This window comes from Artemia franciscana, chromosome 2 (assembly GCF_032884065.1).
Source record: "Artemia franciscana chromosome 2, ASM3288406v1, whole genome shotgun sequence".
Lineage (NCBI taxonomy): Eukaryota > Metazoa > Arthropoda > Branchiopoda > Anostraca > Artemiidae > Artemia > Artemia franciscana.
The window spans coordinates 15,403,317-15,427,867 of record NC_088864.1 but is presented as its reverse complement, the minus strand read 5'-3'; the positions used below and the strand labels follow the sequence as shown (position 1 = coordinate 15,427,867).

At 35.7% G+C, this 24,551-nt stretch overlaps 1 protein-coding gene across 1 annotated transcript in view; it reads right to left on the bottom strand.

The window, feature by feature from the left end:
- Positions 1-239: 239 nt before the first annotated feature.
- Positions 240-24,551, bottom strand: part of LOC136037788 (tolloid-like protein 1) — a 28,972-nt gene continuing 4,660 nt past the window's right edge. Inside the window, exons 4-8 of the mRNA XM_065720624.1 lie at positions 22,132-22,299; positions 18,404-18,556; positions 14,087-14,257; positions 4,069-4,224; positions 240-330 (exon numbers count right to left, since the gene is read on the bottom strand). Of these exons, the coding sequence (XP_065576696.1) occupies positions 325-330; positions 4,069-4,224; positions 14,087-14,257; positions 18,404-18,556; positions 22,132-22,299 (654 nt within the window). The 3' untranslated portion in view covers positions 240-324. The remainder of the gene's footprint in view (positions 331-4,068; positions 4,225-14,086; positions 14,258-18,403; positions 18,557-22,131; positions 22,300-24,551) is intronic.

Below are 24,551 nucleotides of genomic sequence, written 5' to 3'. Positions count from 1 at the left end.
TAACAACATAAAAGTACAATCACTAAAATAATTAAAAAACCCACCATATTTGTTTTTTTATTTGTATTATTTAGCGATGCGAAAATCCCTTCATTGGGCTGATAGGCAATTGATTATTTTATACTTATTGTAGAATGAAGATAATTTTCGAAAGCCATCCATGAGAGCCATAAATTAGTGAAAAAAAATACCTCTTAAGCTATAGATGCAACATAAGAAATCATAAAGGCAACAGTAAATAATATTTACTTATTTTATTTATTGCATATCCTAAAATTAACAAATAGATGTCAGCAGGATAAATCCAAAGTGTCTCCAGCTCTTTTAAACCTGAAAGAAGAATTACATTAAATTATTGTAATGAAATACTTATGGCAATAGAGAGCGTTGTTGTGCGTGGCAGAAATAGGGATAAAGAAAATGAGAAAAGAGAGAGAGAGTGAGAGAGAGAAGCAATTTTCGAACTTCGATCTATGCCTTTAATTTCAACTAAATAAAAAAAAAAGTTTTTTTAACTGAAAGTAAGTAGTGACATTAAAACTTTAAACGAACGGAAATTACTCTGTGTATGAAAGGGTCAGATCCCTTTTTAACGCCCCGCTCTTTACGCTAAAGTTTGACTGTTTCTCTCAATTCTGCTTTATTAAACAGTAAAAAAAACGTTAAAGCAAAGATCAGGGAGTCGAGAAGGGAGCAGCCTCTTTCATACACGGAGTAATTTCTGTTCGTTTTAAGTTTTAATTTCGCTCCTTACTTTCATTTAAAAAAAAAATGTTTTTTAAGTTTAATTTCTGAACGTTTTTGAATTAATGTATGTTTGATTGTAGCTCTCCGCACATAAATAATAAAACTGAAATTTGCATATTAATTCTTGCTTTAGGCTAAATGGCTTTCTCTTAGTTTTGATCAGACTTGAGAAAAAAGGGTGGGGGAGGAGGCCTAGCTGCCCTCCAATTTTTCGGTTACTTGAATAGACGACTAGAACTTTTTACTTTTAACGAGCATTTTTATTAGTAAAAAAAAAAAAAATGAAAAATAAAAAATAACTCAAGAATTACCTTACGTAAAAAACTTCTACATTCGTATGTTTTTACTATGTATATGAGATGGCTTGTCCCCTCGTTAATACCTCGTTATTTACACTAAAGCTTAAATTGCGTCCCAATTCTTAAGAATGGCCCCTGAATCACAAAGGCCGTAGAATATATAGTTGAAATTACTAAAAATACTTAAGCTTAAAGAGCGAGGTATTGAGGAGGAGAAGAACCCCTCATATGCTTAATAATCTTTGTTCGTTTTAAGTTTTAATGATTCTCCTTACTTTCAGTTGAAAAAACTTTTTCAAATTTATTTTTCGTATTTTTTTTTATAATAAAACTAGAAAATCCTGCGTTCCCTTCATTGAATTTATTTTCCCCCATGACAAATTCCCCCAAGAAAGGATCCTCCAACGTATTCCCCTCCCCTCAACCCCCCTACCAAAAAATGCCCCTGAAAACGTCTGTACACTTCTCAATAACCATTACTGGATGTAAACACTGGTCAAAGTTTGTTACTTGCAGCCCCTCCCCCAGGGACTGTAGGGGAGTAAGTCATTTCCCAAACACATAGATATTATGTTAGTTGACTATGCTGAACAAAATTGCTGTCTCAAAGTTTGATCCGTTGACTTTGGGAAAAAAGAACGTGGGGGGGCCTAGGTACCCTCCAGTTTTTTGGTCACTTAAAAAAGACACTAGGACTTTAATTTCCACTAGAATGAATCCTCTTGCAACATTCTAGGACCATTTTGTCGATACGATGACCCCTGGGGGAAAAAACAACAAATAAACACGCACCCGTGATCGCTCTTATGGCAAAAATATGAAGTTTCACATTTTTGTACATAGGAGCTTCAAACTTCTACAAGAGGGTTCTCCAATACCCTGAATGCGATGATGCAATTTTTGTTGAGATTCTATAGCTTTTAGGGGTGTTTCCCCCCTATTTTCCAAAATAAAGCACATTTTCTCAGGCTCGTAACTTTTGGTGACTAAGACTAAATTTGATGAAACTTGTATATTTAAAATCATCATAAAAATTCAATTCTTCTAATGTATCTCTTAGTATCAAAATTTCGTTTTTTAGACTTTCGTTTACTATTAGGCCGGGCCGCTCCTTACTACAGTTAATTACCACGAACAGTTTGAAACCATGGAAATGAATTGTTTAATTACTTTCATAGCGTGAAACATCAGCATGATTTCGATACTTACGCTGCCCTAAGTACTGTTCGAAATTAACTAAAATAACATAATACTACTAAGGTAAGGTGAAACAAAGATAATAAAGGTAGCAAGGATAAAGTAAAGATAATGTAGATAACTATGTTCATGCACGAGTAAGTTTAGATAGAAAACAACTAAAATTACTAAAAATACTTATGGTATACATCAAGGAAATCATTTTTCTTTAAACTTAATATTTGAAAACATTAAAATGTAAAACAAATAACCAGACCAAACTATGTTAAAAAAGGAAAGATGGTTATTTATGCACGTATATTTATTGCTTCTGCTTCCAAGGGTAATCGTATTAAATGGTCGATCGAAGAATATCGAGATGGGGCACAAGTGAATAGACATTAAAAAAATTTTGCTGTTTTAAGTAGAAAAAGAAATTGCCCTACCTCAGAGTGGCGCTTTCTGCTATTGCTTTGGCGCAAAATAAAAATTCTGAAGCAAACTTTTTGAAAAGGCGATGCTTCTGCATTTTGACAATTTTTTAACTTTTAAAGATTTATTTTATAATATTAAATTTTCTTATAAGATGAATCGTTCATTTAAACATAATTTCTCCTTAACTATCTTCAAACTGCGCTAAAGTCTCTGTTGAAATCTGCTTCTTTACTCATTAACGTTTGCAAAGCTTTTTATTCTTTAATCTGCAGTATCCTTCGGTCTAAAATTTTTTATTTTGGCATAGAAGGTACTGTGTTTCTTCAGTTTAAACCTTCCATGTCCATTGGAATAATTGTTGTTGATCCACTTATCCGTTCACCCTCAAAAGCTGACTGTGGTGTCCCTCAAGAGTCAATCCTATGACAATTTCTGTTACTAATTGTGAATAGAATACTTAAGTGCATGGATCCCTAACAGCATTTACATAAATAATTTTATTAAAGCACATTAAAATTCTTGCACAAAGAGTAGTTGTTGATGATGGGGCACACCCCTCCATATAGAGATCAATTTCTTTGTAATTTAAGTTTTAATGATCTGTCGTCACTTTCACTTCAAAAACTTTCGATTAATGTTCAATTTACCGCTTGAGAACAAATAACATGCTTTCAAGTTTTCGCAATAGCTTGATTTGGGAAAAGTCAAAAAAGACAGATATAAAACTTAAAAGAATTTAGCATAAAAGTTGTAATAGACACTGTTGCAATAACTCAGTATAAACAGTCCGTGCTAGTGTTTATCAGTTAGTGTTACAACTTTATTATATTCATTTGTTATTTCCTTTGGATCCCCCGGTCGACAAGGCTCATCAAAGTTTTTAAGTTTCTCTTTAGTTTCATAAAAACTTTTTTTTCATATCATCCGTTTTTCGAACAGCTCAGTTTAAATTTTGTAAATTTTTGTTTTTTTACTAATTATCAGACTTATTATAGAAAAAAGATCAGACACGTATGAAACTGAAATACAACACGGAAACAAATCCTGAATTTACGGGAACACAGTAAATTAGAGGAATGATATAAAAATATTCTTGATTTAAGGGAAGGGGTACGTTTCTAAATATTGCTCCTTTGTTCTCAAGGTGCCAAAAATAGTTTTAAGCTGGCCGAATTATACTTCAGCCAAGATTTAAGCAAGTAGGCATTCAGATAGAGCTAGAAAAATAAGTGCGTTTTTTCTTCGAATCTCACCTATTTCCTGAAGTGATATCTTATTCGTGCTGCTATTTTTTTTTTTATCAAATACTGAACAATAAACGGCGTGTTTAAATATTTCTTTTTTTGTGTGTGTGTGCAAGCGATTTAGTTTTTAATTACCTCTAGTAAAAAAGACGAAAATTGTAGCTTACCTCAACGTACTCGGCGGTAAATCCAGCTCCTCCTGTGTCAGCATCAGAAGTGAACACCATATATACTTTAGAGGAAGTTGAAGTCACAACAGTTCCAGTCTCCCCACCGCTAAGCGATGCAAGGAGTGGAGATTCAGCAGTAGGTCCGTCGTAAATCTGTAAGTATTTATTTTCAATGTGAATAGCATAAAATTAGGATTCAATCGTTTATGTGCCTCACTGAGAAACTAGTCGCAAATTAGAGAAATTCGTCTGGTTATATTAACCATACTCCTCGATTAAGGTAGGACAGAATTATAAGATATACCTAAGATATTGGGGGCCTAAGCAGCTACTTTAAGCTTGTCGAGATCAGGGGACAGGGTTCACCAGTGCGTTGGGCTCAGATAGCTGAAAGCAACAAATCAGAAATTAGAATTTACAGTCATTAGCAGAAAAGGTATATATATGTATATATATATATATATATATATATATATATATATATATATATATATATATATATATATATATATATATTATATATATATATATATATATATATATATATATATATATATATATATATATATATATATATATATATATATATATATATATATATATTATTATATATATATATATATATATATATATATATATATATATATTATTTCACCTTTATTATCTTGTTGCATAATTCAGTAACAATAAAGCAGGTCCCCTTATACATCCCTTCTGAAATATCTAAGTTACGCAGAGACATAACTATCGTATTTTTCTTAATTTTTAAGTCATGTGGTTCTGCAGTCTTAATTGAATTCTGTAGTAAATCAATTACTCCTTTTTCTTTATCTTTTGCAGAACCGTAACTTTTATACGATTTGTGATCTCCTGGGAGGCGATCGACAATTTTCATATTTTTTTTACTAACTTCTTTTTGATTGAAGCTAAAGTAACTCAATCCTTCATCAAATTGGAATTTTGTTTAGACAAATATTCTTAAAACACTTCCTCAATTAAATTGCCGCTGAAAATTATGTCTTCCTGTAATTCGACCTCATTAAGAAGATTGTTAGGAAGATTTCATTTCCCAGTTCAAGGATGTACATTTGAGGAAGAAGAAGAAGAAGAAGTTTCTTATTATTCAATACAATACAAAATACAATTCAAAATGGAATTACAACACACTTATTCCCCCTCGAAAGGCTCCATGGCCAGGGATGCAAATGCTTCCTATTCAGAATAAACCGGCATATTTTTCTCAAAGGAAATACGCTTGAAATGCTTTTAATGGTGACTTTTTTTCTTGATAAATCGAGTGTTTCACAGCGATTGCTTCGGCGTTAAACTGGTAAACACCAGTCGGAAATCATCTCCAGCCACTAAAATTTTCCCACCGTATGGCAAGTTCGGATTTACAAGGGGTCTCAACAACCGATCCATATATTGTAAGCCACACTTGGAAGTACGAGTGCTTCATCAAGTAGTAAAACATATACTTGAGCTAATTCTAAGGCTTTGCTTGAACCAGGTCTTATAGTCGAAAAAGAATCTGAGGATAGTGACATAAATAATTGATATGTTGGAAACTCAAAAATCTTATTTATACTGTGCATGACATCATATAAGAAAATGCCTATATCTATATCTATATATATAAAAATAAGTTGTCTGTGTGCGTGTGTGTCGAGTGACGTCATGTTTGTGTGTCGACTGACGTCGTGTTTGTCGACTGACGTCATTATAAGGATTGTCGACATGTGTGTCAACTGATGAAATTACATACCGGGACACCGGGACACAAATGACGACCGGGACACAGGGAATATAAATGACGACCGGGAACCTCAAAGAGAAATTACAGACTGGGACACCCGGACACAAATCACGACCGGGACACAAGGAATATAAATGACGACCGGGAAACAGGGACACAACTACAACGGGGACGCCGGGGGCACAGGCGGGATATATAAATGACGACTGGGACACAGGGATTGTTCGAACAGAAATTACAGACCGGGATACAGGGAATATAAATGACGACCGGGACATTCAAAGAGAAATTACAAACTGGGACACCGGGACACAAATGACGACCAGGACACAGGGAATATAAATGACGACCGGGACACAGGGACATATCATTAGAATAATGAGGTATAGATCTAAATACGGATTGTTTTTCCCATGGACAATTATATGTTGCATGTTCAAGAGTCAGTAAACCTGACAATCTATTTATATGCAACACACACACACACACACACATATATATATATATATATATATATATATATATATATATATATATATATATATATATATATATATATATATATATATATATATATATATATATATATATATATATATATATATATATTCATAGGTGGGACACAGGGACACAACTACAATGGCGCGTAACTAATATGGCACGTAACGAATTACGCGCGCGGGGGGGGGGGGGGGCTTGGGGGGGCTTGAAGCGCACCAACAGCTAGTATATATATAAAAATAAGTTGTCTGTGTGTGTGTGTCGAGTGACGTCATGTTTGTGTGTCAACTGACGTCATGTTTGTCGACTGACGAAATTACAGACCGGGACATCGGGACACAAATGACGACCGGGACACCGGGACATAGGGAATATAAATGACGACCGGGACACTCAAAGAGAAAGCGACCGGGACACAAGGAATGTTCGATTAGCAATCACCATCAACAAAGCACAGGGACACAAATGACGACCGGGACACAGGGAATATAAATGAAGACCAGGACATAAGTAAAAAAAAACTAAAAAAAAAACTAAAAAAAGGTAAAAACTACAAAAAAACAAAAAAGAAAAAAAAACTAAAAACTAATAAAAAAAACTTAAAAAATCTAAAAAACTAAAAAAACTAGAAAAGAAAAAAAAATAAAAAAAAGGAAAAAACTAAAAAATAAAGGAGAAAAAAAACTAAAAAAACTAAAAATAAACTAAAAAGGTAAAAACTACGAAAAAACTAAAAAGAAAAAAGAAAAAAACTAAAAAAAAACTAAAAAAAGGTAAAAATAAAAAAAAAACTGAAAAGAAAAAAGGGCAAAAACACAAAATTTATTTCATCATATACCAATTCAAAAACGAAAGTATATACAGACCGGGACACTGGGACACAAATGACGACCGGGACACAGGGAATATAAATGACGACCGGGACACAGGGACACAACTACAACGAGGACACTGGGGGACACAGGGGGATATATAAATGACGATGGGGACACAGGGAATGTTCGATTAGCAATCACCATCAACAAAGCTCAAGGGCAATCATTAGAATCATGAGGTATAACTAAAAAAAAAAACAAAAAAAAGGTAAAAAACTAAAAACTAAAAAAAAGACCAATTCAAAAACGAATGTATATACAGACCGGAACACCGGGACACAAATGACGACCGGGACACCGGGACACAGGGAATATAAATGACGACCGGGACACTCAAAGAGAAATTACAGACTGGGACACCGGGACACAAATGACGACCGGGACGCAGGGAATATAAATGAGGACCGGGACACAGGGACACAACTACAACGGGGAAGCCGGGGGACACAGGGGGATATATAAATGACGACAGCGACACAGGGAATGTTCGATTAGCAATCACCATCAACAAAGCTCAAGGGCAATCATTAGAATCATGAGGTATAGATCTGAATACGGATTGTTTTTCCCATGGACAATTATATGTTGCATGTTCAAGAGTCGGTAAACCTGACAATCTATTTATATGCACAGACAATGGGACAGCGAAGAATGTTGTATATTCGCAAGTTTTACGTAGTTAAAAACATATATATATATATATATATATATATATATATATATATATATATATATATATATATATATATATATATATATATATATATATATATATATATATATATATATATATATATCTATATTCACAGGTGGGACAAAGGGACACAACTACAATGGCGCGTAACTAATATGGCGTGTAACGACTTACGCGTGCACGGGGCTTGGGGGGGGGCAAAGCGCCCCCACCAACTAGGTGTTGGGGTGGCACGAACCTACAATGGCAACAGCCGAGGAAGCTGCTAAAAAGCTGCTCAAAAAAAGCTTTCAAAAAGGAAGCTTCTGCACAAAAAAACTAAAAACAAAAAAGAAAAAAAACTAAAAAAACTAAAAAAAAGGTAAAAACCAAAAAAAAACTAAAAAGAAAAAAGGGGAAAAACACAAAAATTTATTTCATCATATACCAATTCAAAAACGAATGTATATACAGACTGGAACACCGGGACACAAATGACGACCGGGACACAGGGAATATAAATGACGACTGGAACACGCAAAGAGAAATTACAGACTGGGCGACCGGGACACAAATGACGACCGGGACACAGGGAATATAAATGACGACCGGGACACAGGTACACAACTACAACGGGGACGCCGGGGAGCACAGGGGGATATATAAATGACGACGGCGACACAGGGAATGTTCGATTAGCAATCACCATCAACAAAGCACAAGGGCAATCATTGGAATCATGAGGTATAGATCTGAATACGGATTGTTTTTCCCATGGACAATTATATGTTGCATGTTCAAGAGTCGGTAAACCTGACAATCTATTTATATTTACAGACAATGGGACAGCGAAGAATGTTGTATATTCGCAAGTTTTACGTAGTTAAAAACATGTATATATATATATATATATATATATATATATATATATATATATATATATATATATATATATATATATATATGTATATATATAAATATATATATATATTCAGAGGTGGGACACAGGGACACAACTACAAAGGCGCGTAACTAATATTGCGCATAACCACTTACGCGTGCGGGGGGGCTTGGGGGGAGGGTGCGAAGCGCCCCCACCAACAGCTAATCTATATATATATAAATAAGTTGTTTGTCTGTGTGTCTGTCTACTGACGTCATGTTTGTGTGTCGACTGACGTCATATTTGTCAACTGACGTATCTATATATCTAAAAATAAGTTGTCTGTTTGTCTGTCGAGTGACGTCATGTCATCATGTCATGTCGTCATGAAGTTAGTTGTCGTCATGTTTGCTATGACGATGACGTCATTAAAGGTATTTAAGACATTCGTTCACGGAAAAATGTTTAATTGTAAAATGACTGAAGAACCTACAATGGCAACAGCCGAGGAAGCTGCTCAAAGAGTCTATGCCAAAAAACTTACTGCTGATAGAGAAAGTAAGAAAAGAAAGCGTGCCGAGGAATCACAAGAACAGCAAGAAAACAGGCTTGCGGCTGATAGAGAAAGTAAGAACAGAAAACGTGCCGAGGAACTACCAGAGCAACGCCAAACCAGACTTGCTGCTAAAAGAGAAAGTGAAAAAAGAAGGCTTGCCGAGGAATCACAAGAACAGCAAGAAAACAGGCTTGCGGCTGATAGAGAAAGTAAGAAAAGAAAGTGTGCCGAGGAATCACAACAACACCGTGAAATTAGGCTTGCGTCTCAAAGAGAAATCACCAAAAGAAAGCGTGCCGAGCTTGCGTCTCAAAGAGAAATCACCAAAAGAAAGCGTGCCGAGGAATCACAAGAGTAACCTGGGTCAGTGCGATGCTGGATGTACTCAGTGGAATGGCAAAAACGAGGATTGCCACACGCACATATACTAATCTGGCTACATTATAAAATTACTTCTAACGAAATTGATGATGTAATTTCCGCTGAAATACCTGATGAAAATGTCGATAAGAGGTTATATGATATTGTTGTAAAAAATGTGATACATGGACCTTGTGGTGCACTGAACGAAAATTCACCATGCATGGCCAAAGGAACGTGCACAAAGCAATATCCTCGACTTTTAGTACCCAACACAATTACTGGCAATGATGGTTACCCACAATATAGAAGAAGATCTACTGAAGATGGCGGTAAGACATCAATAATAAAGAAGCGTAACGGTACCACCATCAGTAGATAACCAGTGGGTTGTTCCATATTCCCCATTATTATCAAAAACATTTAATGCACACATAAACGTTGAATACTGTAACTCCGTAAAGGCAATCAAATACATATGTAAGTACGTCAACAAAGGCAGTGACATGGCAGTTTTTGGCTTGCAGTCCGAAATCAAAGATATCGACGAAATCGTGCAATATCAGGCTGGAAGATACATAAGCAGTAATGAAGCTCTTTGGCGAATTCTTTCATTTCCGATACATGAACGTAGTCCAGCTGTTGTTCACTTAACGGTACATTTACAGAATGGTCAACGTGTTTATTTTTCGGAATCCAACTTGCAACAAAGAGCCCTGAATCCACCGGATACAAAGTTAACTGCTTTCTTTTCGCTATGCAAAAATGATTCTTTTGGAAAAAAACTGCTGTATACTGAAGTGCATTCGTATTACACGTGGAACACTAAAAATAAAGTATTTGAACGTCGAAAACAGGGTAAGTCAGTCGACGGCCAACCTACCATCTTCAAAGATACCACGATAGGAAGACTCTACACCGTTCATCCCAATCAACATGAATACTTCTTTCTACGCCTGCTTTTGGTGAATGTACCCGGTCCGACGTCTTTTTAGTATTTGAGAACTGTAAACGGTACTATACATGACACTTACCGTAGTGCATGCCAAGCTCTGAATTTATTGGAGAATGACCAACACTGGGATAACTGCATCAATGACGCGTGTGAAACTTCAACTCCAAGTCAAATTCGTGCATTGTTTGGAATCATTCTAACAACTTGCTCTCCTTCAGCTCCTACAGAGTTATGGGGAAAATATAAATCGAAAATGTCCGAAGATATACTCCATCGAAAACGGTTAGAGACGTCAGATATGACTTTCGATTTTACATCAGAAATTTATAACTACACTTTATTTATTATAGAAGATTTGTGCGTATGTATGGCAAACAAACCTCTTCAGGATTTGGGAATGCCTTCACCTAATCATACCGCTGCTGTTTCGACATGAGTAGAATTGGATCGTGAACAAAGTTACAGTAGGAATGATCTATTGTCGTATGTACAAAATAACACTTCCAAGTTAACGTCGGAACAAAAAGACATTTATGATACGATAATGTATTGTGTCGATAACAACGTTGGAGAAATTTTCTTTTTGGATGCGCCAGGAGGTACTGGTAAAACGTTTGTGATAAAACTGATTCTGGCATCAATTCGATCAAAAAATGATATAGCCTTGGCAATTGCGTTTTCCGGAATAGCCGCAATGTTGCTGCCTGGTGGAAGAACTGCTCATTCCGCTTTGAAATTGCCTCTGAATTTGCATTCTACAGAAGCTCCCACGTTCAATATTTCCAAATCATCAGGGATGGGTAAAGTATTGCAGCAATGCAAACTTATTATTTGGGACGAGTGCACAATGGAACACAAAAAATCGCTCGAGGCTCTGGATCAATGTTTGAAAGATTTGCGAGGGAATTCGAAACCCTTTGGCAGCACATTAATATTGCTTGCTGGAGATTTCAGGCAAAAATTACCTATAATACCTAGATCAACCCCTGCAGACGAAATGAATGCTTGCCTGAAAAATTCTAATTTATGGGCAGACGTAAAAACATTAAAATTAACTATAAATATGCGTGTCCGATTGCAAAACGATGACTCTGGTCTTACATTTTCAGATCTATTGCTGGCAATTGGAAACGGAAAGCTCCCAGTAGACTCAATTTCAGGACGTATACAACTACCTGCTGAATTCTGTAATTTAATGACGTCCAAAAATGAATTGATTGAAAAAGTATTTCCGAATATTCTAAACAATTATAAAAATAATAATTGGCTAACGGAAAGAGCGATTCTTGCACCCAAAAATATAGACGTCCACAAAATCAACAATATTGTTTTAACCAAGATTCGAGACCAGGCAGTCCTTTACAAGTCAGTCGACACAGTTTTGGAACCAAATGAGGCGGTTAATTATCCATCTGAATTTTTAAATTCCGTGGATCTTTCAGGGTTTCCAACACACGTGCTACAACTAAAAATAGGCGTACCAATAATACTGTTAAGAAATATCAACCCATCAAAGCTTTGCAATGGCACGCGACTCGCCGTAAAAAAAAAAACAATGGAAAACGTAATAGAGGCCACAATCTTGACAGGGCCTTTTGAGGGTGAGGTTGTTCTTATTCCTCGCATTCCCATGATTCCAACGGATCTGCCTTTTCAGTTTAAAAGATTGCAATTCCCAATTCGATTAGCATTTGCAATCACCATCAACAAAGCTCAAGGTCAATCATTAGAAAAATGTGGTATAGATCTTAATACTGATTGTTTTTCCCATGGACAATTGTACGTTGCATGTTCGAGGGTCGGTAAACCTGACAATCTATTTATATGCAGCGACAATTGGACAGCGAAGAATGTTGTATATTCGCAAGTTTTACGCAGTTAATTTGTATTGTATCTATCTATCTATCTATCTATATAAAAACGAGTTGTGTGAATGCATGTTTGTTTGTTTTTAAAAAGAGCGTTTGCATATGACGTCGTTATAAGTACATAAGGCTTGGTATGTGCACAGACAATGGGAAAGCCAAGAATGTTGTATATTCGCAAGTTTTACGTAGTTCAAAACTAAGATATAAATCTATCTAAATTCATAGGTGGTACACAGGGACACAACTACAATGGCGCGTAACTAATATGGCGCGTAACGACTTACGCGCGCGGGGGGGCTTGGGGGGGCCACGAAGCGCCCCCACCAAATAGGCGTTGGGGTGGCGCGAAGCGCCACCCCAAAAGCTAGTCTATATATATAAAAATAAGTTGTTTGTCTGTGTGTCTGTCTACTGACGTCATGTTTGTGTGTCGACTGCTGTCATGTTTGTCTACTGACGTCATTATAAGGATTGAGCTGTATGTCGTCATGAAGTTGTTTGTAGACTGACGTCAGGTTTGTCGACTGACGAAATTACAGACCGGGACACCGGGACACAAATGACGACCGGGACACTCAGATAGAAATTACAGACTGGGACACCGGGACACAAATAACGACCGGGGCACAGGGAATATAAATGACGACCGGGGCACAGGGACACAACTACAACGGGGACGGGGGGGCAAAGAGGGGATATATAAATGACGACCGGGACACAGGGAATGTTCGATTAGCAATCACCATCAACAAAGCTCAAGGGCAATCATTATAATAATGAGGTATAGATCTGAATACGGATTGTTTTTCCCATGGACAATTATATGTTGCATGTTCAAGAGTCGGTAAACCTGACAATCTATTTATATGCACAGACAATGGGACAGCGAAGAATGTTGTATATTCGCAAGTTTTACAAACATATATATCTATCTTCACAGATGGGACACAGGGACACAACTATAATGGCGCGTAACTAATATGGCGCGAAAAAAGCTAAAAAAAGAAAAAAAACCTAAAAAGTAAAACTTAAAGAGAAGGAAAAAAATAAAAAAGGTAAAAAACTAGAAAGAAAAAAACACCGGGACACAAATGACGACCGGGACATAGGGACTATAAATGACGACCGGGACACAGGGACACAACTACAACGGGGACGCCGGGGGGACAGGGGGATATATCAATGACGGCAGGGACACAGGGAATGTTCGATTAGCAATCATCATCAACAAAGCTCAAGGGCAAACATTAGAATAATGAAGTATAGATCTGAATACGGATTGTTTTTCCCATGGACAATTATATATTGCATGTTCAAGAGTCGGTAAACCCGACAATCTATTTATATGCACAGACAATGGGACAGCGAAGAATGTTGTATATTTGCAAGTTTTACGTAGTTAAAAACATATATATATATATATATATATATATATATATATATATATATATATATATATATATATATATATATATATATATATATATATATATATATATATATATATATTCCCAGGTGGGACGCAGGGACACAACTACAATGGCGCGTAACTAATATGGCATACAATTAATAAGTAAAAAAAAATTACCCTCAGGACATCATAATTTGGCTCAGTGACAAAGTCTGTAAAAGTGATTTGAACCGTTTTTCCAGCAGTGACGGAAATGAAATAGCATTCATTTGCATTTTGTGGATAAGGAGAGGGGTAGCCTGGACTAGACACAGTGCCAGAGGGATCCACGAAGCGGTTTCCACAAACCTATAAAAAGAAGGAAAAGTCAAAACGCGATTAGTCCAAATAAGAGTTCTTTTCCCTTCTTACACCTCGATCATCAAAAAACACTATTTAATTTTGTCAAAGGTACACTCCAGACATTTTTGGGCGTGTTATAGACGCTAGACAGTAGAAGAAGGATAATATGCTTCCATTGCCCCCCTCCCCTTCAAAAGGATTAAGGCAAGGACGAAGGGTAGTAATAAAATACCAGCAAGAGTCAAGGTCGAGTATTACCGGTATATTAATTTTTCGCTTTATATTTCTCGATTTTTCCATATTAGTAATTTAATTTCGTAATACTCAGCAACGTATATTTTTCAAACATCTTAAATATTAATTTCTAAACAATTAATTTATGCTTAGTTAAGTCTAGGCCCGTTCCACCGTCTTAACCGCATATTTTCGTAAATAGGCGAAAATAAATAGGCAAGGTCATACTCTGACCTTGTAAAGTTTATAAGTTTTCATGTATGTACTAAATTTTCTCCCTTCTATATAATCCACAAGTGTATTTTTTTATATGATGTGGGTTAAAAATAAACTATTATTGTGTTGCGAGAGCAACACTTTGGTTTTGACGTGTTTTCTTTACCTGGCACCCCGATTTCAGCTTAATCTTAGAAAGTCGTAAGGGTCTAATCTCTGCGGTTTTTACAAAAAGTGTGTACCTTAGGTCGGATTGATGAATATGACTTTGTATTTTGGAAAGTTTTTAGAACTCTTGCCTAGGGCCAAAAAGGATGGTTTTTGCTTGTCTTTATACCCATTTCTGTTCGTGATTTCAGCTGAGTTAATCATTCGGTTTTTCGCACTCGGGATTGCGGTAGAGATGGTATCAGATGTGCCTCTTAAATCTTAAAAGTTCTCTTATTGCCATAGAAATTAGAGTTCATCCTTTGCTTCTTTCTAAGTGATGACGTTAGAAACTTGGCCTACGGCAAAAAAGTCAACTTTTGAACTAAGACAGATAGATTTTTTTTTCGAGGGCAGTCGATAGATCTTGATGAGCTGATTAAAGTATATGGTATTCATTTTTCGGTAGAAAAATTCCTTCATGAGATATACCAGTTTGAAAGTTTAAAGGGGTTACAACTTCAGTAGTAAGGTACAGACTGAAACCAAAAATAGGCCAACATAGAAATGGTATCAGATGTGCCTTTTGAACTTTAAATTTCTCTCATTGCTATAAAAATTAGAGTTTATCCTTTGCTTCTTCCTAAGTGATGACGTTAAAAATTTGACCTACGGCAAAAAAGTCAGCTTTGAACTAAGACAGATAGATTTTTTTTTTCGATGGTAGTCTATAGCTCTTGATGAGCTGATCAAAGTATAATCTATCCATTTTTTGATAGAAAAATTCCTTCATGAGACATACCAGTTTGAAAGTTTAAAGGGGTTGACAACTTCAGTAGCAAGGTACACACTGAAACCAAAAAAGGCCGATACCAATTGTGAGACATATAGGGGAGTTTTAAGCAACAGTCGTCTGTTAGCTCATAATAATCTTCGGCAGTGAGGAGTTCGCAACTTTTGCTAGTTGGTGTACCTATTATTTGTTTTCGGTGTATTTGGATGGTAAGACCAATTTGGTTCCAGTTGTAACTGGAACCAAATTGGACATGTAGGGGACCTGGTGATTATTAATCGGCTGTTAGGTTACAATCATCTTCAGCGATGAGGGGTTTGCAACTTTTACTAGGTTGCAATGAGGGGTTTGGAACTTTTGCGAGTTGGTGTACCTAGTACCTATTTTAAGATCCTTACAGATTAACGACTTCAGCGTTTAATCGAAGCGAGGAAACAAAACCAAAGTGTCGCTCTCGCAACATTTTACTCGGCGAAGCCGAACAAAGATTGCCGCAGCACCTCACGTTGCCTATGCAACGTAGATCTAGTTATAACTATTATTGATGTGAGGTAATTTCACCGTCTACAGGACTCATCATCAGATGGTTTTGGTGCAGATTTCAGATCCCCAAAACCACCAGACTGGTGCATATGGGGCCAACCTTATTAGGTTATAAGAACACAACAAACAACAAAGAGAGATAAAACTCCACAAAAAATCTCAAACAAGACTGCGGCCAGTAGAGAGAAAAGACTAAAATAATGCGGATATTTCGCTTGTATCTAAACTAGGCGTCCTCAGCACAAGATAAAAAAAAAACACTAAACTAAAAACAAATAAAACCACCACTAGCAATAATAAATACAATTGTCGCTATTGATCCACATAGGGAAAAGAAGCTATTAGAGTTACTTCAATGAGAACACCAAAGCAACTGAACAAAGCAACAAAGATATACAATGTAGAAATATACCAAGAAAAGTAAACACATACCAAGAAAACAAAAACATACCAAAAAAGGAAAAACATACCATATATAGACTGAAAAGTTTTGGGACTTTTCTAAGAAATGTCACTACAGAAGCCTATGGTTTTGTTGTTGTTTTTTTTTTTTCACATAAAAATTATGCCAATTTGCCAAATATTTTCACAAAATGCTTTAGACGGACCACTGGGACCTTAATAAATAACTGGCAATGGCGAGAACTTTTGATTAATGAATAGACCCTCAGTACCAATATTAGACAAAAACAAAACAACAGGGCCAACGTGATGTAAAAAAAACACAAAATGAAAGAAATATGACACAACAATCGAGTGAACAAATAAAAAGATTCAAAACAGAGATGTATAGATATTGTCAAAGTTGTTCTATTCGGCCTTTGGTATTCCTAGGAAGAACCAGACAGTTGTTGGTCAAAATTGTCACTATATTGGAAATCGTAATAAGGGAGGTACAAGAGAGGTTGAAGAACCAAGAAATACAGAGAAATACAAGTCTAGACCGTTCAGGGTCGTTAAAATTGTATAGACAGATAAAGGGTAGTTGGGGGAGGAGGTATTTTGGAAGGCTGGGTTAAGTAGAGAGGATTTGAAGGCTTATTTGGATTGGAAGGGGAAATGGATTTTTGATTGGGGAGAAAAGAAAGCATCAAGGGAGAAAAGGGGAGAAGGTAGAATCTATTGCTTGTCCTATGTGTGGATCTCACGATGAAAGTTTAATACATTTTTTGTGTGAATGTGTCGAATTGAATGATTGGAGGCGAGAGATGTATGGTAAAGAACAATTGAATGAGATATGGATGGTAGATAGAATGAAAGAGACAAATTTCCTGAGTATTAAAAGGATAGCAAGATTTGTGAGGATTGCAGCGGCACATCGGGAGCGTTTTCTTTAAATAGTATTAATTTAATTCAGTTAATTTGTTGTTTGTTTTTAATTATGTAAATTTCCTATGGCCCACGGGCTTTTTCTGGAATAAATTATTATTATTATTATTATATTATTATTATTTACAGTACAGTACTCCGTCTCTTATGAGAACTTCAAATTTGTCAGAATACCGTGGATCATGTTAAAAAGAAAAAGATTTAAAACATAAGGAAACTTGGTGACTACCAGCTAGTGAGTTTTGGTCTTAACATGTAAATAAAGTAGCCCTTCAGCACTTTCATACTTTTTTTTAATTTGTTATTCCCTCCTCTCAGTGAGAAGGGAATTCTCACTTTTCAAGCAGATATATAAAATATGAATTCAAATACTATCTCTTCAATTCTACTATAGATATTATCAATTATATAAGAAATTATTTTTAGTTTAAAGTAGCAGCCGAGTGGTTTTGTATTATTTTATTTCTACTAAAGCATTGTAACCTTCCAAACAGGCCATATCCCAAAGAGGATGTCCTCCCGTCCCAGGAAGACAATGCGTATGCTGGCTAATTTATTACCAAAGAATTTTTTCATTTATACCAAAATACCACTTTTATTTACGTATTATTACTACCCCTCTCCCCCCCAAAAAAGAATAAATATAAGAACAACTTATTTCAACATAATCAAGCACCAAACATATTTAATATTTACATACAAACGTATTAAACAAGCTGAAATGACCAAAGATTTCATATAATTAACATTATAGACTCATTTACAAAATTACTTACAATTACTTTAAGCATTTTTTTTTAGGTCCCTTTAAAATTATCTTGAGGTTACTTAAATACGAACATGCTTTTATTATGATAAGATGGTACTACCATTGATTATATCTTACTTACCTGTTTGTAATATACAACAAATCCTTCAAGTTCATTAGCAGGATTACTTATGAAAGTGATATACATGTTATTGCCAGTCGAATAATAGTCGCCAATTACCTCTCCACTTAAGCTGGTAATGATTGGAGAATCTTCACTAGCACCATCATAGATCTGTAAATAAAAAAAATATTTACGATAATATTCTGCTGTTTACATAAACCCCAAAACGCTTGCACAATAATTTGCTTAGGCAAATGTATGTGTAAGAAATAACAAGGATACAATGCCATAGTGACAAGGGTAGAGAAAGAATGGATATGCCCGTAATTTGAAAATCGTAGGTCCCCTCATACATTCTTTATTTTTCGAAGAGATAAACTGAAATTCTTCCTTTTTTCCTGAATTTTTGACGGCTATGATGTTGAACAACAATGGGTGGGTAAGCCAAAAAAGATTTTAATATATTTTTACGCATCTTTTTACCACGAAACATCAGACACCACCAAAATGATCATCCTTACCCTCAAATAACACTTAATATACGAAGGGGGGAGGGTAGTAGGCATTTAGATATGAAAAATTGAAAACATAGCACTTTAAGCATTTATTCTTCCACCAGCTAATGTTAGACATAGTTTTTATTTAAAAGCACAGACTTAATCCTTAAGATAATTATTTTCAAAATTCTTTTCCGCAAGACAAGTTTTTCAAAGAAAAGTAAAGAGCTCCATTAAGCCAAGAATGAGCAAAAAATAAGTGAAATAATCTTCCAGTCGTAAAACTGCCACAAATTACTATTCAGTGAATTAATGGAACTCAAAACGAACAGAAATCACAATAAATAACCGAGTGAAACTCAAAACGACCAAAAATTCATATGAGCAGGTCTGATAACCCCCTTGCCATCTCAAGACCAGAACACAATTGGCGCTTTATTGAAGAAACAAAAAACACCAACAAACAAATGACCGTGGATTGTCAGTTTAATTGACATATACTACATTTGTTCCTTAGGGTTTTGATAATTTTGGATTTATGGAAGTAAGAAAGGTGAAAACATTTCAAACGTATTTTGTTTTCATTAAAGCACAAATTGTGTTTTGATTTTGAGAAAACTTGGAGGCTGTCAGCCCAAGTCATGTTAATTTTTGCTCGTTTTGAGTTTGACTCGGCTATTCATTGTAATTTCTGTTTGTTTTTAGTTGCATTTATTTGTTGATAGCGACTTGTGGCAGTTTTACGATTGGAAGATGGTTTGACCTACTTATTGCTCATTCTTGGCTGATTAGAGCTCTTTACTTTCTTTGAACAACTTGTTTTGTGTAAAAGTTTTTTAAATCGATTTCTGTTTGTTGTTGATATAGTCTTTTTCATGGAAAAAACAATGTTGTATACGTTTTCAGTTTTTTCTATAAGAATTCATAGTATGAGTTGCTATTTGTATGCTGGAGAATTTTTTTTAAAAAATTTTTAATCCTGACACAAACAGTACAACTTTAAATTGGATTTAATAGATTCTGAAGGTGACCTGAACACCCTTTTTATTTATTTAAATTGTAAGAGCAGATGTAGTAATAGTAGTATTCCCAAAAGTTTTAACTTAATACCCCCAGTCGTTTCGATATATTGCTACAGTGTCATTGGCAACCATAAACACAGTGCCTTTTGATTCAATTCCCGATTGAATGAGCTGTTTCTGAAGTTTCTACAAAAACAAATGGTCATCTCAAAATCAAAATCAGTTACATTTCAGGAAAATATGTGGTGTGAGGGTGGGGGACATCCACCTTGTGATCACTCTTAATATTAAAAGAACACAAGAACTTCTGATTACCAATCCATTGAACCCCCTCCAAAATTTATGCGATCACCGTTTCTATATGTACCCTATATGCCCCTAGGGCATAATTTACAACTCTTGCCCTGAGGGCTCTGGGGAGTTGTCATCCCCAAAGACATAATTTCCGTACCTTTCAATTACGCCTAACAAAATGTCTTATCTTAAAATTTTGATTGTATGTGCTTAGAGAAATGTTGGGCGTGGGAAGGGGTTAGTTACCCTCGAATCACTTCCGACTATTAAAAAGGGCACCAGCCCTTTTGATTTCCAATCGAAGTTTCTAAGAAAACAAATGGCCATCTCAAAATTTTTACCAGATGCATTTCTGGAAAATATGAGGTGTGGGGGAGGGTATCCACTCTCCAGTCACTCTGAATCTTAAAAATAGCACTGGAACTTCTGATTGGCTTAACCCTTGCATTGAGGGATGCGGGGGGGGGGGGGTTGCCATCCTCAAAGACATAATTTCCGGACCTTTCAACTACGTTGAACAAAATCACTTTCTTTAAATTTGATTGGATGTGTTTGGAGAAATGATGGGGGTGGGAGGGGGATTAGCTGCCCCCCAATCACTTTCGACCATTCAAAAAAGCCACTAGCCCTTTCAATTTCCAATCGATAAAGTTCTTCCGAATTTTCTATGACAAAAAATGACCATCTCAAAATTTCTATTAGATACACTTCGGGAAAACACTAGGTGTAGGTGGGGTTATCCACCCTCTGATCACTCTGAATCTTAAAAAGGGCACTAGAAAGTATGCTTTCCAATCAAATGAGCCCATTCCTAAATTGTTACGATCATCCTTTCTATATATACCTTATACGTCCACAGGGCATAACTTACAACCCTTACCCGTAGGGCTCTGGATGGGGGTTCATTCTCAAAGACATAGTTTTCAGACCTTTTAACTACTTTGAACAAAACATCCATCTCAAAATTTTGATTCGATGTATTTGGAGAAATGGTGGGCGTCGGAGGGGGGCTAGTTGCCCTCCAATTACTTTCAACTGTTGATAAGTACACTAGCCTTTTCAATTTCCAATCGAATGAGCTCTTTTCAAATTTTCTACGACAACTCCTTCGATACGGAGTGCCCAGGTCCAAAAAAAAGAAAAACAATAATAATAATAAAAAAATAATAATTGTGCCCACATCGCTCTTTACTTAGGTAGCAGTGTTGCGCTGCCTATGATCAAATTGCTTTTACTAGCCCTTAATATGATCCTCATATATAGCCCACTTATTTATCAACACTCCCTCGTAAACAGGCGTGAAATGCAACTGAAGCAACTGCGGTAAGCCTCCATAAAGATCCTCGGACTTACACCATACCTTCCATTTTTAAATAGATGGGTAATTTTAAGGCCAAGTTGCACATTTAGAAACTGCCTTATGATAAGCCATTCTTTTTCAAAATGCCTTTTATAAGGGATCAACTTACGTGAATTTGTAAAAAAGACATCAACACAGGAACGATTTGTCTCTGAAGCTGTGTTGGATCACCCTCAACAAAGCTTAAAGTGGTCCTGCACTTTGAAAGGAGTACAATTAGTGTTTCTGACTAAGTATAATTGCTCGATGGCCCCTTTTCGTGAGATGACTTGGAACGACTAGGAATTATGAAGTCCCATTCTCTGCATAAATTGGGCTGATCTCTGACCCCCCTCCCCTTGGAGAAAGACACATGTCACAAGCTAGTGTAGATTCACCAACTCCCTTCTGTCATTACCTTCATATCACAGAAAGAAATTTCAAGCTTTTTTACTTGCCATTTCCAAGCCACAAGCCGCCGATCACAAAAAGAAACAACAAAAAAAATTTGGGCTCTATCGTTTAAACAAAATCCTTTGTACGTGCTTGGTTTATTAAAAGCTTGTTCAATTTTGAAATAAGATAGAAACTTACCGTCATTACATCTTCTGGGCTGGTTACAAACGATGTTACTTCCAATTCAATTGCAAATCCTGGTTGAACACTGATTCCCCAGCAAAGATTTGCGTCTGGATTGTAAGGGGACGGAAAATTTGGAGATGAAAAACCTCCTTTGTCGTCGGTCAACAAGTTTGGACAGATCTAAAAGTTCAAATTATAGTTAAACATCCAGAGAAGCAGGATGGATAATGGTTTATACATTCGGCATGCAATTTGCCATCAAAACAGTAAATGACTTTAATCCCAAAAAATTGATGATGTTTTACTTAGTAAATATCTTTACTAAAAGAATATTTCTTACTTTAATGCTTAAAACTGAACAATGAAAATCAAGGACTAAAATACAAGCTGACGTGAAAAATTATATTTCTAAAATGCGATTAATAATTGTACTCAGTAGGAGAATGATTTATCAATGTTCATTGTAACTTATGATTAACTTTTAACTTTAATTCCAGACCTAAGAAAAGTCCAATTTCCCCAGTCAAAAAAATTCAAAATTTTGACTTAAAAATACAATTTAAGGTTTCAACCCATCTCTTGATAGACTCTTCTGATGAACAAAAATAATTCTTGGATTTTATTGACATTTGAGAAAAATCTTAAGATTGAACTTCGTCAAATATTGAACAGTGATAGGTACATAAATAACACTGCTGGAGTTAAGGGAGTAAATGAGATTAGTAGCTGGTTTTGTATTAAATCAGGTGTTAAGCAAGGTTGTGCTCTATCTCCCTCTATATGAGGCCATTTTGATGGACTTTGTCTTAAGGAGCACAGGAAAGGCAATGGGAGACCACGGGATCATATGGGGAGGAAAAACTCTTCTGGACTTAGGTTATGCTGATGATTTAAGCATCCTAGATGAAAGTGTGAGTAAAAGCAAAGAACTTTTAGAGGTTTCGCGAATTCAGTGATAACAGTGGTCAAATATGGCTCTGAAGCATGGGCGTTCTGAAACACGGATGAAGATTTACTAGATGTTTTCCAGAAAAATTGCCAATGGATTGTCTGGGTACCCGGATGAGTTACAGTATTTCAAACTGTAGACTGTGCAGTAAATGTCGTTCAATCCATCTTTCTAAAGCTATAATGAAAGAGAGATTGAGATGACTAGGGCACGTCCTGCGGATGAAGGATGACAGATTGCTAAAGATTGTACTTTTCGGCCAACCGTTTAGCTCTAAACAGAAAGCAGGTCGTACCCGTCTGGGGGTGAGAGGATGTCATAAAGAAAGATTTAAAGGAAATGGGAGCTTCATAGGAGGGTGTAAAGAGGGAGGCCTTGAATAAATTGCGATGGAAGAGGAGTGTGTGTAGCTGTGTTGGCGTCAGGCGGCTTGGTACTGCGGTGAGTTGTTAGTAGTAGCCGTAGAATAAGAACTATTTTGTTTCTTACAAGAAATGTTATTTTATTTTAAGGAATATTCCATCTATTTCTAAATCAATTCTAAGTAAACAAAATACCCAATTCATTTTCTTTTTTTATGCTGGTAGATAAATTTGAAACACCATAAGGCCATCTTTTTCAGTATTTTTCAAAAGCTATAATTAATTTAAATGATTATAATTTCTTTGTTTCTCCATTAAGTAGGACCTGTAACAACTTTTTTCTGGTATTTCCCTAAGTTTTCGTTGATAAACTTACTATTAAGTCCGATTACAATTTTTCTAATATGATCAAATCTATAAAAATTCGGGTATACTTCCATCTAGAAACATGAGTATAATTGGTCAAATACTCATCATCAGCTAAACGGAGATCAACTGCCAACCAATTTGGTGGCCATGTTTTATTATAGACCGGTCGAATTGACGGTCTCTAAAATGTCATTTGTCAATCTCATGGCATAATTTGAATTTGTTATTCTTAATACAAATGATAGGAAGACAGGCATGAGAAACATAACTAAGGGTAACCAACATGATCTTCTATCAAATAAGACTACTGAGTTTAGACTTCTAAAACTATCTTTCGCAAATGCTGAAAGAAGGTTATCTTGGCTTTTTGGCTCTGAACCTTTTGTTTATTGATCACAAGCATCACAGAGATTCCAAGATCGGAGATTTTACAAATTCAGAAATTTTATTCAATAGAAAGCCGCTATCGGAGTTGGCATAGCGTAAGCTAAATATTTTTTATAATTCCTTTACTCAACATTTTTGTTTATCATAGGAACACCAGACTGAGGTAGAGGTGCTAAGACCAGAGACTTACACTGGTGCACGGGGCTTATGGACCCGTGTCCCTTAAAATACCTATTTTTCATGATTTTTCTGTATGTCTAATATTTTGCATATTTTTCCTTTTTATAGAATTTTTGTTCCATCTCATGAAATTTAGAATCCTGCTGGTGAAAAAAGAAATATTCTTACGCACCTACATGGCTGGA